This window comes from Nerophis ophidion, linkage group LG27, assembly GCF_033978795.1.
Source record: "Nerophis ophidion isolate RoL-2023_Sa linkage group LG27, RoL_Noph_v1.0, whole genome shotgun sequence".
NCBI classification, from domain to species: Eukaryota; Metazoa; Chordata; class Actinopteri; order Syngnathiformes; family Syngnathidae; genus Nerophis; species Nerophis ophidion.
The window spans coordinates 35,346,710-35,363,459 of record NC_084637.1 but is presented as its reverse complement, the minus strand read 5'-3'; the positions used below and the strand labels follow the sequence as shown (position 1 = coordinate 35,363,459).

The following is a 16,750-nucleotide window of genomic DNA, read 5'->3' as shown; positions in this document are numbered from 1 at the left end:
AATTAGCATGTTTTAAATTTACTTTTGTATCTTTTTTTGTTGTAACTTTATAAACATTTATTTATAAATTGCAGCAATTAGTTTACAGTTGAGAAATAATAATCAAAATAAGTAGAAAAACAGTACGCAACAATGCCAGGGGGTTGTAACCTCAATACAGTGAGTAAAATAGAACTCAATATGAATATATATAAGAAATATATGAATGATTATTATGTTTTGAAGTAAAATAGAACTCAATATGAATATATATAAGACATATATGAATGATTATTATGTTTTGAATTGATTGTATTTTGTTGCTGGAGTCTCGCGATGTCGCTGCCACATGACGTCACGCCCTCCCGCGCACGCATGCGCACTGCCACTGCATCGCTGACGCAAGACGTGGTCGCCGAGCGGAGTGTGGAAGAACAAACTATCTCTCTTTCTCTCTCTCTGTCTGCCACTCTCTCTCTCTCACACACAACCTTGCCCGCCGCAAACATGTCCGGAGACGAGGTGAGCTCACTTCTCCTCCATCTTGTCTCTACCCGCTCGCTGTGTTTGTGTTTGTGTTTGTGTGAGCGCAGCAGGAGGACTTCGGGCCTCCTCGTGCTAGCTAGCCGCCACATGCTCTTATTCACATCATGGATGACATATATGTCTTTACTCACTGGCAAATACACCACATGCTGGAAGTATGTGTTTTTATTAACATCCTGGTTGAACATCAGGCATTATTCACTTGTAAACGACTACAACTTTGGCTAAATGCTCAATATCCATCATCGTGACGTCACCGCCCATGGCTCATCTAACTCAAGCTAGCTTAGCTAGCACAAGTTCGGTTAGCACAAGCTCGGTTAGCACAAGCTAGGTTAGCACAAGATAGGCTAGCACAAGCTCGGTTAGCACAAGCTAGGCTAGCACAAGCTAAATTAGCACAAGCTAGGCTAGCACAAGCTCGGTTAGCACAAGCTAGGCTAGCACAAGCTAGGTTAGCACAAGATAGGTTAGCACAAGCTAGGCTAGCACAAGATAGGCTAGCACAAGCTAGGCTAGCACAAGCTCGGTTAGCACAAGATAGGCTAGCACAAGATAGGCTAGCACAAGCCAGGTTAGCACAAGCTCGGTTAGCACAAGCTAGGCGAGCTAGCACAAAGTAAGGTTAGCCAACACTAGCTAGTTAGTCCCGTTGTTGTTGTTAATTAATGTTGGCTTTTTAAAACATACGAACTAATCAAATCATTAAACTTGATAACTAGTCAAATGATATTTTCATTGAATATACTAAGTCATCGAATGTTGTTTTTATACATAGTAACTAATCGAATGTTGGATTCTTTATCTTGTGTTTTCATGAAATCTGTCAATTATTTTCATTCAGCTTTTGAAAATGTTTCCACAGCGACCACACCTGGACTTGTTTAGTATCTTCTACTATATGTATATATATCAATCAATCAATGTTTATTTATACAGCCCTAAATCACAAGTGTCTCAAAGGGCTGCACAAGTCACAACGACGTATATGTGTACATATATATATAGATATATATATGTACATATATATATATATATATATGTACATATGCGTTTATGTATATGTGTGTGTATATATATTATATATGGTGTTGTTTATATATATATTATTCAGTCTATTATATATATATATATATATATATATATATATATATGTACATATATATATATATATATATATATATATATATATATATATATATATATGTACATATGCGTTTATGTATATGTGTGTGTATATATATTATATATGGTGTTGTTTATATATATATACATATATTATTCAGTCTATTTTATATATATATATATGGAAATGTTTTTGCACTTTTGAACCGCATGTTTGCGGGGGGCTCACACCCACCCCGCTCATCTTTTCTTCTTCTTCACCTCATCACATGACCTCGTCTAACAACCATGCCATGTGCACGGCTTCCTGTTCAGATGATCTTCGACCCCAACATGACCAAGAAGAAGAAGAAGAAGAAGAAGCCTTTCATGCTGGACGAGGAAGGCGGAGACGTGGGAGGAGAGGAGGTGAAGGAGGTGGAGGTGAAGGAGGTGGAACCGGAGGCTGGAGACGACAAGGACTTTGACCTGGATGAAGACGACAGCAGAAAGAAAGGTTAGACTCAATTCTTATTTTTAGCTTCCAGATTATTATTTATTTCTCTTTAAATGTGATGGATGCAGATGTTCGTATCTACTGGAAGTGTGGTATACTTCCATATTTGTTAGGGCTGGCAACTTCATTAAAAACACTAGCACTTGGGTGAACTTCACATGAGTGGACTGTGTGGATGTTGGAACGCTTCTAATGTGGGATATGCAGAGGTTTGTATTTTGACCATTCATTTTGAAATGGGAGGAGTTCCTGGTAATCGGGGAATTTTTCAAACCGGGAAACATGCAGGCTTGAATGTCCAGGGTGAGCGGAGTGTGTGGATGGTAAAACGCTTCCAATCGGATGAGAAATGTGGGATGTGCAGTCCATGTGTAATGCCTAATCAATGGCAGGAAAATCGGGAACTTTGGTAAAGGGAAAACATGTTTTGCGTGGGTGGATGGTTGAAAGGTCGAAATTGGGTTTAAAAATGGCGCAAAAATATGGAGAGTTTAGAGCTTTGTAGAATTATTAATAGGTCCATTCATGTGAATGGGAATTTCTTGGAAATTTGGGAAAAAACAGGAATTTTGGAAAATATAGTTAATACAACAATTGTCCTAAATCACTGTTTTTCAACCTTTTCTGAGCCAAGGCACATTTTTTTCATTGCAAAAATACCGAGGCACACCACCAGAAGAAAACAAGAAAACATTAAAAATTAAAACTCAGCAGCCCACATTGAGAGTAAAAAGTGGTTGTGGCCATTGTTGGGTATAACTTTCAAGCATAACAAGCATGCATGACTATAGCTCTTGTCTCAAAGTAGGTGTACTGTCACCACCTGTCACATCACATCCTGACTTGTTTGGAGCTTTTTTCCTGTTTTCCTGTGTGTAGTGTTTATATATATATATATACTGTGTATATATATATATATATATATATATATATATATATATATATATATATACCCCCGTTTCCATATGAGTTGGGAAATTATGTAAATATAAACAGAATACAATGATTTGCAAATCCTTTTCAAGCCATATTCAGTTGAATATGCTACAAAGACAACATATTTGATGTTTAAACTGACAAAACATTTTTTTTTGCAAATCATTATTAACTTAACAATTTGATGCCAGCAACACGTCACAAAGAAGTTGGGAAATGTGGCAATAAATACTGATAAAGTTGAGGAATGCTCATCAAACACTTATTTGGAACATCCCACAGGTGTGCAGGCTAATTGGGAACAGGTGGGTGCCATGATTGGCTATAAAAACAGCTTCCCAAAAAAAGGATGGGGCGAGGTACACCCCTTTGTCCACAACTGTGTGAGCAAATAGTCAAACAGTTTAAGAACAACGTTTCTCAAAGTGCAATTGCAAGAAATTTAGGGATTTCAACATCTACGCTCCATAATATCATCAAAAGGTTCAGAAAATCTGGAGAAATCACTCCACATAAGCGGCATGGCCGGAAACCAACATTGAATGACCGTGACCTTCCATCCCTCAGACGGCACTGTATCAAAAACCGACATCAATCTCTAAAGGATATCACCACATGGGCTCAGGAACACTTCAGAAAACCACTGTCACTAAATACAGTTCATTGCTGTATGTATGTATGTATGTATATACATACGTACGTACACAAATATAATAGACAAATAGCCCAGCCATGGAATTTGGTTTAAAAGCCAAATTCTTTGAACCCAATGTAGCCCTGAGTCTAATCGTTTGTGGTCCCCAGTTTTAAATGCACCTAAAATGTTCAATTGATTTTTAAAATTTTTTTAGCATGAATAAATAATTTCTTCCGGTGGATAACAATCTAAAAATACTTGCTTTTCTTTGCTACTGCTTTTATTTTGAAGTTTCTTCCCACTGAGCAGGAAATGTTGTATTGCAGTGCCGCTCCATGTGCAAAATGATGACTTTTATTTTCCATCCAGATAAAAGCTTTTTAGTGTTATGAGATGTCTTGCCTCTTCCTGCAGAGACGTCTGACGACTTGAACGACCTCAACTTCTTCAATCAGAAGAAGAAGAAGAAGAAACCCAAGAAAGTATTCGACAATGACGTGGAGGAGGGGATGAAGGTGCGTACTTGCTTCTTCTCTCTTGGCGCCTTCAGCAAGCATGTCCAACCTTCCTCCTGCCAGGAGCTGAAGATCGAGGGAGAGCAGGGCGATGTGCTGGAGGACGACATCCTGGACAAGAAGAAGAAAAAGGCCAAGAAGGTGGATTTTGACGAAGGGGAACCTTTGGAGAAAGACGACGGTAATTAGTGGGCTGCTAGCAATTAGAATTGTAAACATGAACAATACTAAAAGCTGTACTTGATGACACGAGGATAGGACTGGTCGATACAGCTGGGAACTGTAGTGTTTGATATCAATTCATGTTGATAATTGATATTTTTTAGGAGCCATGGAAAATAAGATACAATTTTAGATGATTGAAAATGCACCAAATCATTACATTTGGAAATATTGTAGTCAATAAATAGTGTTTTTATATTCTCTATATCCAACGTTTTGTGTTTTCTAACTGATGTTTTTCATAAATAAGTGTACTCTTGTAATTATTTCAACACAATAACTCAGATATTGTAATGAAGTGATTTTTGGTCCACATCATATTTTGCTTTATTCATTATAGAAATATTTCATGCTACTTTATGATTTCCAGTTCATTCTATCACCTCTTATTACAGCAAACATGTGATTTATTCACTCTTTCAATGTCAACTATGTTTATTTGTTTGACTTTCTCTTCTACTCTTACCAAATATCACATTATTTTAGTGTTACTGAGATTCAAAGTCTGTATTTGTCAAACCATCTTTTTAATTCTTTAATTCCTTCTGTTATTAGTATTAGTTTCTGCGTGTTCTCTCCTAAACACCCTTAAAACTAAGTCATTTGTGCCTTTATAAATGTTGATATATAGATTGAACCCTTGTGGTCTTAGTATTGGCCCCTGGGGTACACCACAAGATGTATTTTCACCTTGTAGTACTTCCTGTTAGCTTAGCAGCTTGTTGCTGACATGTACTTGTTTGCGTCCGGCGGGGCTAGTCTGATTGTCGTTACGGAAATTTCCGCCATCTTTGATAGAGTCAACATGCTCACAGCTGGTCCACCTGACATGATGGACCAGCCCTGACAGAGGTCACCAAGTAAAGAAGCATGTGTTGATCACTGTGTGTTTGTTAATGATAGATTTGTTTGCAGTGCTGGAGGACGACGAGAGCAAAAACAACGACGGCATTTCCTTCAGCTCCAGCACAGGACCAGCCTGGGCCGGCTCTGAACGGGACTACACATATGATGAGGTGACACACTTAGTCCTCTTTTAAGTCTACACATATGATGAGGTGATACTTAGTCCTCTTTTAAGTCTACACATATGATGAGGTGACACACTTAGTCCTCTTTTAAGTCTACACGTATGATGAGGTGACAACCCTTAGTCCTCCTTTAAGACTACACGTATGATGAGGTGACACACTTAGTCCTCTTTTAAGTCTACACGTATGATGAGGTGACAACTTAGTCCTCCTTTAAGACTACACGTATGATGAGGTGACACACTTAGTCCTCTTTTAAGTCTACACATATGATGATGTGACACACTTAGTCCTCTTTTAAGTCTACACATATGATGAGGTGACACTTAGTCCTCTTTTAAGTCTACACATATGATGATGTGACACTTAGTCCTCTTTTAAGTCTACACATATGATGAGGTGACAACACTTAGTCCTCTTTTAAGTCTACACGTATGATGAGGTGACAACTTAGTCCTCCTTTAAGACTACACGTATGATGAGGTGACAACCCTTAGTCCTCCTTTAAGACTACACGTATGATGAGGTGACAACTTAGTCCTCCTTTAAGACTACACGTATGATGAGGTGACAACTTAGTCCTCCTTTAAGACTACACGTATGATGAGGTGACAACACTTAGTCCTCTTTTAAGTCTACACGTATGATGAGGTGACAACACTTAGTCCTCCTTTAAGACTACACGTATGATGAGGTGACAACTTAGTCCTCCTTTAAGACTACACGTATGATGAAGTGACAACACCTAGTCCTCTTTTAAGTCTACACGTATGATGAGGTGACAACACTTAGTCCTCCTTTAAGACTACACGTATGATGAGGTGACAACACTTAGTCCTCCTTTAAGTCTACACGTATGACAAGGTGACCAAGACTTAGTCCTCCTTTAAGACTACACGTATGACAAGGTGACCAAGACTTAGTCTTCCTTTAAGTCTACACGTATGACAAGGTGACCAAGACTTAGTCCTCCTTTCTGCCCCACCTCAGCTCCTGAACCGAGTGTTCAACATCATGAGGGAGAAGAACCCTGACATGGTGGCTGGAGAGAAGAGGAAGTTTGTCATGAAGCCTCCTCAGGTGGTGCGAGTAGGAACCAAGAAAACCTCCTTCGTCAACTTCACAGACATCTGCAAACTGTAAGAGGACTTCAGTCTTCACCTGTCACCTATATTGTAAAGATGTTTGTAAGATTGTCACCTATATGGGACAGCGTGGCGCAGTGGAAGAGTGGCCATGCGCAACCCGAGGGTCCCGGGTTCAAATCCCACCTAGTACCAACCTCGTCACGTCCGTTGTGTCCTGAGCAAGACACTTCACCCTTGCTCCTGATGGGTGCTGGTTGGCGCCTTGCATGGCAGCTCCCTCCATCAGTGTGTGAATGTGTGTGTGAATGGGTAAATGTGGAAGTAGTGTCAAAGCGCTTTCAGTACCTTGAAGGTAGAAAAGCGCTATACAAGTACAACCCATTTATCATTTATTTATTTATATGGTGCTGATGTTTGTCAGCTATATTGTGTTGATGTTTGTCATCGATATTGTGCTGATGTTTGTAAGATATTCATCTGATGTTTGTGTGGCCATACTTTCAGCTTGCATCGCCAGCCCAAACATCTCCTGGCCTTCTTATTGGCTGAGCTGGGAACCAGGTGAGTCTTCCTGCGTGACTTCCATTTGCAAAGGAACATTGACGTTTGTGTCTTTCCAGTGGTTCCACAAGGAACATCAGTCCATCAAATGTATTGATACAGCCCAGGGGTGTCCACACTTTAGACTGGGGGGCCGCATTTGGCTAGAACAAATAGGCTGGGAGCTGAAAGCCGACTGCATGTAAAATAACTATGTATACAGTATAAGAATGTGTATGTAGGTGTGTGGGTGTGTATATATATGTATACATGTATATGTGTATATATGTATGTATGTATGTGTGTGTGTATATATATATATATATATATACATATACATACATACATATATATGTGTGTTAAGTTAAAGTAGCAATGATTGTCACACACACACTAGGTGTGGTGAAATTATTCTCTGCATTTGACCCATCACCCTTGTTCACCCCCTGGGAGGTGAGGGGAGCAGTGGGCAGCAGCGGTGCCGTGCTGTGCCCGGGAATCATTTATGGTGATTTAACCCCCAATTCCAACCTTAAATGCTGAGTGCCAAGCAATGGGTCCCATTTTTTATAGTCTTTGGTATGACTCGGCCGGGGTTTGAACTCCCAACCTACCGATCTCAGGGCGGACACTAACCACTAGGCCAGGGGTCACTAACCTTTTTGAAAACAAGAGCTACTTCTTGGGTACTGATTAATGCGAAGGGCTACCACACTTAAATAAATTGCCAGAAATAGCCATTTTGCTCAATTTACCTTTAACTCTGTTATTATTAATAATTATTGATATTTATCTTTGTGGGAACACTGATCATCTTAATGATTTCTCACAATAAATATATATTTTTGATGACATGTTTTAAATTGGTTAAAATCCAATCTGCACTTTGTTACAATATATAAAAAATTGGACCAAGCTATATTTCTAACAAAGACAAATCATTATTTCTTCGAGATTTTCCAGTACAAAAATTTTAAAAGAAATTCAAAAGACTTTGAAATAAGATTTAAATTTGATTCTACGGATTTTCTGGATTTGCCAGAATATTTTTATTTTATTTTAATCATAATAAGTTAGAAGAAAAATTTCAGGAATATTTTTTTGTCGAAAAAACAGAAGCTAAAATGAAGAATTAAATTAAAATTAATTTATTATTCTTTACACTAAAAAAAAAAAATTTATTTGAACATTGATTTAAGTTGTCAAGAAAGAAGAGGAATGAATTTAAAAGGTAAAAAGGTATGTGTTTTTAAAAATCCTAAAATATTTTTTAAGGTAGTATTTTTTCTCTACAATTGTCTTTCTGAAAGTTATAAGAAGCAAAGTAAAAAAATTAATAAATGTATTTAAACAAGTGAAGACCAAGACCATAAAATATTCGCCTGGATTTTCAAATTATATTTGAGTTCTGTCTCTCTTAGATTTAAAGATGTCAAGCAAAGTGAGACCGGCCTGCTAGTAAATAAATACCATTTAAAAAATAGAGGCAGCTCACTGGTAAGTGCTGCTATTTGAGCTATTTTTAGAACAGGCCAGCGGTCTCATCTGGTCCCGCGGGCACCGTGTTGGTGACCCCTGCACTAGGCCATTGAGTAGGTGTGTTTTTGGTGTGTGTGTGTGTATATATATATATATATATATATATATATATATATATATATATATATATATATATATACACATGTATGTGTGTGTGTGTATGCTAAGTTAATTATTATTTGCAAAAAAAATAAAGTTTGAGTTTGAACATCAAATATCTTGTCTTTGTAGTGCATTCAATTGAATATGGGTTGAAAAGGATTTGCAAATCATTGTATTCTGTTTATATTTACATCTAACACAATTTCCCAACTTATATGCAAACGGGGTTTGTATATCCATCCATCCATCCATTTTCTATATATACATATATATTTATATGTGTGTATATATATATATACATACATACATACATACATATATATGTGTATATATATTTATGTGTATATATATGTTTGTGTGTGTATATATATACTGTATGTGTATATATATATGGGACGGCGTGGCGCAGTGGGGAGAGTGGCTGTGCGCAACCCGAGCGTCCCAGGTTCAATTCCCACCTAGTACCAACCTCGTCACGTCCGTTGTGTCCTGAGCAAGACACTTCACCCTTGCTCCTGATGGGTGCTGGTTGGCGCCTTGAATGGCAGCTCCCTCCATCAGTGTGTGAATGTGTGTGTGAATGGGTAAATGTGGAAGTAGTGTCAAAGCGCTTTGAGTACCTTGAAGGTAGAAAAGCGCTATACAAGTACAACCCATTTACCATTTATATATGTGTATATGTATGTGTGTGTATATATGTATATGTATAAATATTTATGTATATATATACTGTATGTATGTGTGTCTGTATATTTGTATGTGTATATATATGTATGAGTATATGTATACAGTATGTATATATATATATATATGTTTATATATTTATATATATATGTAGGTGTGGGAAAAAATCACAAGACTACTTCATCTCTACAGATCTGTTTCATGAGGGGTTCCCTCAATCATCAGGAGATTTTAATGGAAGCAATCACATACAATGGTTTATATAGAGCACAGAGTGGGTGGGTACAGGCAGGCGTAGGGTGTGGTGATTGGCTCATGTGTTACCTAGGAGGTGTTTCCTTCTGTGGCGGCATGTTGAAATAATTTCACTGCGCTTGTTGAGGGATGATAGATCGGGATGATATATAATAAACAGTTTCTCTTTTAAGCATAGGTTGCATCTTTTATTACAACCTGAACCTTGGTATTTACCGTGATGACGGACTGGCAGTGTGCCGCGCCTCGCCAAGGAGCAGCGAGAACACCAAGAAGCGCATATGCCAAATCTTCAAAGAAAACGGCCTACGGATCACGATCGAAGCCAACAAGCAAACCGTCAACTTCCTCGACGTCACTTTCAACCTGAGAAATAACAGCTACCAACCATTCACGAAACCCAACACAACACTCCAATACGTGCACCATGACAGCAACCACCCACCCACCACCACGAAGAGAATACCTACCGGAATTAATAAAAGGCTATCGATGCTGTCATCCAGCAAAGCTGAATTCGACCAAGCAACCCCCCGTACCAGAAAGCACTTGATGAAAGCGGATACAACTTCACCCTCACCTATGAACCCACTCCAGGAAACCAACCAAAAAAGAGCAGAAAACGAAACAACATCATCTGGTACAATCCGCCATTCAGCAAAGACGTCTCAACCAACATCGGCCGCAAGTTCCTCACTCTGATCGACAAACACTTCCCCAAAGGCAACACCCTAAGAAAAATATTCAACAAGAACAACATTAAATTGAGCTACAGCTGTATGAATAACATGCAACAAATCATTTCAAACCACAACAAAGCAATTGCAAAAGGACTGCCTACCCCCAGACTAAACGACTCTGAAACCAATAATGAATGTAACTGTCGCAAGAAACCTGATTGCCCTCTCAACGGAAGGTGCTTACAGACATCAGTCGTTTACCAAGCAAAGGTAATACGCAAGGACATTAACACATCCGACACGTACGTAGGATTAACCGAAGGAGCGTTCAAAACAAGATGGAATAATCACAACGCCTCCTTTAGAAACCAGACTTTGCAGAATTCTACAGAACTCAGCAAACACATTTGGAACCTCAAAGACAACAATGTTGAATATTCAATAACATGGCAAATTCTTGCATCCTACACACCTTACAACAGTGGTAATAAAAGATGCAACCTATGCTTAAAAGAGAAACTGTTTATTATATATCATCCCGATCTATCATCCCTCAACAAGCGCAGTGAAATTATTTCAACATGCCGCCACAGAAGGAAACACCTCCTAGGTAACACATGAGCCAATCACCACACCCTACGCTTGCCTGTACCCACCCACTCTGTGCCCTATATAAACCATTGTATGTGAATGCTTCCATTAAAATCTCCTGATGATTGAGGGAACCCCTCATGAAACAGTTCTGTAGAGATGAAGTAGTCTTGTGATTTTTTTCCCACACCTACATATTGCGCTCTACCACGGTATCGAGCACTATTCTCTGGATAATCCAATCAAGATATATTTATATATATATGTATGTGTGTGTGTGTATGTATATATATATATGTATGTATATATATATATGTATGTATATATATATATATATATATATGTGTGTGTATGTATATATATATATGTATGTATATATATATATGTATGTATATATATATATATATATATATGTGTGTGTATGTATATATATATATATGTATGTATATATATATATATATATATATATATATATATGTCTTGATTGGATTATCCAGAGAATAGTGCTCGATACCGTGGTAGAGCGCAATATGTAGGTGTGGGAAAAATCAAAAGACTACTTCATCTCTACAGAACTGTTTCATGAGGGAACCCCTCATGAAACACTTCTGTAGAGATGAAGTATTCTTGTGATTTTTCCCACACCTACATATATATATGTATATACGTGTATGTAAGTTGTGCACCAATTTTTTTTAGGATTTTCGCGATAAAGGGAGGGAGAGTAGGATGAATAACCACTTTTTTTAATCTCAGGGGAACAGTGCGAGAGGAATGTGATAAGTTCATAATTTTAGCAATGAGGGTCCTAATATTCCAAACTGCTCCTGACATGTTTTTCAGGAAGAAATTTAACACACTGTTTGTGTCCTCAGTGGTTCCATCGATGGAAACAACCAGCTTGTGATCAAAGGAAGGTTCCAGCAGAAACAGATAGAAAACGTATTGAGGAGATATATCAGTAAGTACAAAGACAACATTACTGGGTGGACTATACACTTCTTGGTTCTACTGATCAGATCGGTTGTATCACAGTCTGTTAAACACACAAGGTCACAAGAAGGAATGTAATGTGAGGGAAATGTTGTCATGTTGAAGAGAAGGAACGCCTTACTTCCACCCTAGACTACATCTGCACTCCTTCCCATTGAGACCCTGCACCCTTCTTTCACCACCTTTTAGGCCACCTCTCTGCACCCTTCTTTCGCCATCTTTTTAGGCACTCTTCTTATGCCTGCTCTATGCGCCCTCAAGTGGGAGGAATGGGAGAAAAAAATAGAAGAATAAAATAAAAAAATTAGTTCAACTCCCTGCGCTCTTCTGAGGCAAGCTCCTTGTGCCCTTCTTAGGCGAGGTTCTTAGGCGAGGTTCTGAGGCGAGCTCCTTGTGCCCTTTTTTGGCGAGGTTCTGAGGCGAGCGCCATGCGTTCTTATGTGAGATTCTTAGGCGAGCTCCTTGTGCCCTTCTTAGGCGAGGTTCTGAGGCGAGCGCCATGCGTTCTTATGTGAGATTCTTAGGCGAGCTCCTTGTGCCCTTCTTAGGCGAGGTTCTGAGGCGAGCGCCATGCGTTCTTATGTGAGATTCTTAGGCGAGCTCCTTGTGCCCTTCTTAGGCGAGGTTCTGAGGCGAGCGCCATGCGTTCTTCTTATGTGAGATTCTTAGGCGAGCTCCTTGTGCCCTTCTTAGGCGAGGTTCTGAGGCGAGCGCCATGCGTTCTTCTTATGTGAGATTCTTAGGCGAGCTCCTTGTGCCCTTCTTAGGCGAGGTTCTGAGGCGAGCGCCATGCGTTCTTCTTATGTGAGATTCTTAGGCGAGCTCCTTGTGCCCTTCTTAGGCGAGGTTCTGAGGCAACCGCCATGCGTTCTTATGTGAGATTCTTAGGCGAGCTCCTTGTGCCCTTCTTAGGCGAGGTTCTGAGGCGAGCGCCATGCGTTCTTATGTGAGATTCTTAGGCGAGCTCCTTGTGCCCTTCTTAGGCGAGGTTCTGAGGCGAGCGCCATGCGTTATTCTTATGTGAGATTCTTAGGCGAGCTCATTGTGCCCGTCTTAGGCGAGGTTCTGAGGCGAGCGCCATGCGTTCTTCTTATGTGAGATTCTTAGGCGAGCTCATTGTGCCCTTCTTAGGCGAGGTTCTGAGGCGAGCGCCATGTGTTCTTCTTATGTGAGATTCTTAGGCGAGCTCCTTGTGCCCTTCTTAGGCGAGGTTCTGAGGCGAGCGCCATGCGTTCTTATGTGAGAATCTTAGGCGAGCTCCTTGTGCCCTTCTTAGGCGAGGTTCTGAGGCGAGCGCCATGCGTTCTTATGTGAGATTCTTAGGCGAGGTTCTGAGGCGAGCGCCATGCGTTCTTATGTGAGATTCTTAGGCGAGCTCCTTGTGCCCTTAGGCGAGGTTCTGAGGCGAGCGCCATGCGTTCTTATGTGAGATTCTAAGGCGAGCTCCTTGTGCCCTTCTTAGGCAAGGTTCTGAGGCGAGCGCCATGCGTTCTTCTTATGTGAGATTCTTAGGCGAGCTCCTTGTGCCCTTCTTAGGCGAGGTTCTGAGGCGAGCGCCATGCGTTCTTATGTGAGATTCTTAGGCGAGCTCCTTGTGCCCTTCTTAGGCGAGGTTCTGAGGCGAGCGCCATGCGTTCTTATGTGAGATTCTTAGGCGAGCTCCTTGTGCCCTTCTTAGGCGAGGTTCTGAGGCGAGCGCCATGCGTTCTTCTTATGTGAGATTCTTAGGCGAGCTCCTTGTGCCCTTCTTAGGCGAGGTTCTGAGGCGAGCGCCATGCGTTCTTCTTATGTGAGATTCTTAGGCGAGCTCCTTGTGCCCTTCTTAGGCGAGGTTCTGAGGCGAGCGCCATGCGTTCTTATGTGAGATTCTTAGGCGAGCTCCTTGTGCCCTTCTTAGGCGAGGTTCTGAGGCGAGCGCCATGCGTTCTTCTTATGTGAGATTCTTAGGCGAGCTCCTTGTGCCCTTCTTAGGCGAGGTTCTGAGGCGAGCGCCATGCGTTCTTCTTATGTGAGATTCTTAGGCGAGCTCCTTGTGCCCTTCTTAGGCGAGGTTCTGAGGCGAGCGCCATGCGTTCTTATGTGAGATTCTTAGGCGAGCTCCTTGTGCCCTTCTTAGGCGAGGTTCTGAGGCGAGCACCATGTGTTCTTCTTATGTGAGATTCTTAGGCGAGCTCCTTGTGCCCTTAGGCGAGGTTCTGAGGCGAGCGCCATGCGTTCTTATGTGAGATTCTTAGGCGAGCTCCTTGTGCCCTTCTTAGGCGAGGTTCTGAGGCGAGCGCCATGCGTTCTTATGTGAGATTCTTAGGCGAGCTCCTTGTGCCCTTAGGCGAGGTTCTGAGGCGAGCGCCATGCGTTCTTATGTGAGATTCTTAGGTGAGCTCCTTGTGCCCTTCTTAGGCGAGGTTCTGAGGCGAGCGCCATGCGTTCTTCTTATGTGAGATTCTTAGGCGAGCTCCTTGTGCCCTTCTTAGGCGAGGTTCTGAGGCGAGCGCCATGCGTTCTTCTTATGTGAGATTCTTAGGCGAGCTCCTTGTGCCCTTCTTAGGCGAGGTTCTGAGGCGAGCGCCATGCGTTCTTATGTGAGATTCTTAGGCGAGCTCCTTGTGCCCTTCTTAGGCGAGGTTCTGAGGCGAGCGCCATGCGTTCTTCTTATGTGAGATTCTTAGGCGAGCTCCTTGTGCCCTTCTTAGGCGAGGTTCTGAGGCGTGCTTCTTAGGCGAGCTCCTTGTGCCCTTCTTAGGCGAGGTTCTGAGGCGAGCGCCATGCGTTCTTATGTGAGATTCTTAGGCGAGCTCCTTGTGCCCTTCTTAGGCGAGGTTCTGAGGCGAGCGCCATGCGTTCTTCTTATGTGAGATTCTTAGGCGAGCTCCTTGTGCCCTTCTTAGGCGAGGTTCTGAGGCGAGCGCCATGCGTTCTTCTTATGTGAGATTCTTAGGCGAGCTCCTTGTGCCCTTCTTAGGCGAGGTTCTGAGGCGAGCGCCATGCGTTCTTATGTGAGATTCTTAGGCGAGCTCCTTGTGCCCTTCTTAGGCGAGGTTCTGAGGCGAGCGCCATGCGTTCTTATGTGAGATTCTTAGGCGAGCTCCTTGTGCCCTTCTTAGGCGAGGTTCTGAGGCGAGCGCCATGCGTTCTTCTTATGTGAGATTCTTAGGCGAGCTCCTTGTGCCCTTCTTAGGCGAGGTTCTGAGGCGAGCGCCATGCGTTCTTCTTATGTGAGATTCTTAGGCGAGCTCCTTGTGCCCTTCTTAGGCGAGGTTCTGAGGCGAGCGCCATGCGTTCTTCTTATGTGAGATTCTTAGGCGAGCTCCTTGTGCCCTTCTTAGGCGAGGTTCTGAGGCGTGCTTCTTAGGCGAGGTTCTGAGGCGTGCTTCTTAGGCGTGTGTCTTAGGCGAGCTCCTTGCACCGTTCTTAAAGAGCTTCTTAGGCAAACTCTCTGCGCCCTTCTTAAAGTAAAGTGAAGTGAATTATATTTATATAGCGCTTTTTCTCAAGTGACTCTAAGCGCTTTACATAGTGAAACCGAATATCTAAGTTACATTCAAACCAATGTGGTTGGCACTGGAAGCAGGTGGGTAAAGTCTCTTGCCCAAGGACACAACGGCAGTGACTAGGTTGGCAGAAGCGGGAATCGAACCTGCAACCCTCAAGTTGCTGGCACGGCCTCTCTACCAACCGAGCTAAAGTGAGCTCCCTGCACACTTCTTAGGTGAGCTTCTTAGGAGTGTTTTAGGTGAGCTCCCTGCACACTTCACAGGTGAGCTTCTTAGGAGTGTTTTAGGTGAGCTCCCTGCACACTTCACAGGTGAGCTTCTTAGGAGTGTTTTAGGTGAGCTCCCTGCACACTTCACAGGTGAGCTTCTTAGGAGTGTTTTAGACATGTTTCCTGCACACTTCACAGGTGAAAGAACACAAACTAGGTCCGATTCTTTCTTTGCAAACACTTTTGTCATAAACACAAGATGAATAAAACTTATCTGTTCCAGGGTCAAATGTAGAAAAGGATGCATGGACAACATGAGTTTTAGTAGGTGTGTATTTTGGAAGATGTTTATTCCCCAATGACAGGAGCGTAGGTGTGAGTATTTTGGAAGATGTTTATTCCCCAATGACAGGAGCGTAGGTGTAAGTATTTTGGAAGATGTTTATTCCCCAATGTCAGGAGCGCAGGTGTGAGTGTGAGTGAGAGTGCTGGCTAACGGCGTGTCTCCCCGCAGAGGAATATGTGACGTGTCACACCTGCCGCTCGCCAGAGACCATCCTGCAGAAGGACACCCGCCTCTACTTCCTGCAGTGCGAGACGTGCCACTCGCGCTGCTCCGTGGCCAGCATCAAGACGGGCTTCCAGGCAGTGACGGGCAAGAGGGCGCAGCTGCGTGCCAAAGCCAACTGAAGTTTCTCCTCTCCATTTTTCCAAAAGGACTTGATGCGTTCAAGTGCAGGTGGATTCAACTGGTCGTCCTTCTTGTCGCCCCAGGCAAGATGGCCACCAGCTACATTATTTCATGCTGCTTGTTTGTTTTTTGCTCCAATATTTGATTCTGCTATTAAAATCAGATTTATCAAATCTTCTCTTTCTCCTCACACTAACTGCTGGGAATGTTGTATATTAGCATAAATCTGAAATAGCAGCGTCAACATGGGGGTCGCTGGAGCCTATCTCAGCTGCATTTGGAGTGGGTATATGCATGTGTGTGTGTATATATATATATATATATATATATACATATCTATATATGTACGCATATATATGTGTTTGTATGTATATATATATATATATATATACATACATCC

General features: G+C 41.7%; 1 protein-coding gene across 1 annotated transcript; it reads left to right on the top strand.

Annotated features, from left to right (window-relative positions):
* Window positions 1–337: 337 nt before the first annotated feature.
* eif2s2 (eukaryotic translation initiation factor 2, subunit 2 beta) lies at window positions 338–16,523 on the top strand. The gene is made up of 9 exons (XM_061889015.1): window positions 338–501; window positions 1,966–2,146; window positions 4,134–4,234; window positions 4,298–4,415; window positions 5,372–5,472; window positions 6,478–6,626; window positions 7,080–7,136; window positions 11,842–11,927; window positions 16,174–16,523. The coding sequence occupies exons 1-9, from the start codon at window positions 355–357 to the stop codon at window positions 16,347–16,349; spliced, it is 1,116 nt and encodes a 371-aa protein (XP_061744999.1). The 5' UTR covers window positions 338–354; the 3' UTR covers window positions 16,350–16,523.
* The last annotated feature ends 227 nt before the right edge of the window (window positions 16,524–16,750 follow it).

Bases quoted from the DNA above. Each gene is read 5' to 3' on its own strand.
- eif2s2 (XM_061889015.1), top strand. From the start codon at position 355: ATGCGCACTGCCACTGCATCGCTGACGCAAGACGTGGTCGCCGAGCGG. The intron at 2,147-4,133 runs GTTAGACTCAAT...CTCTTCCTGCAG, and splicing joins AGACGACAGCAGAAAGAAAG to AGACGTCTGACGACTTGAAC. The intron at 4,416-5,371 runs GTAATTAGTGGG...ATTTGTTTGCAG, and splicing joins ACCTTTGGAGAAAGACGACG to TGCTGGAGGACGACGAGAGC.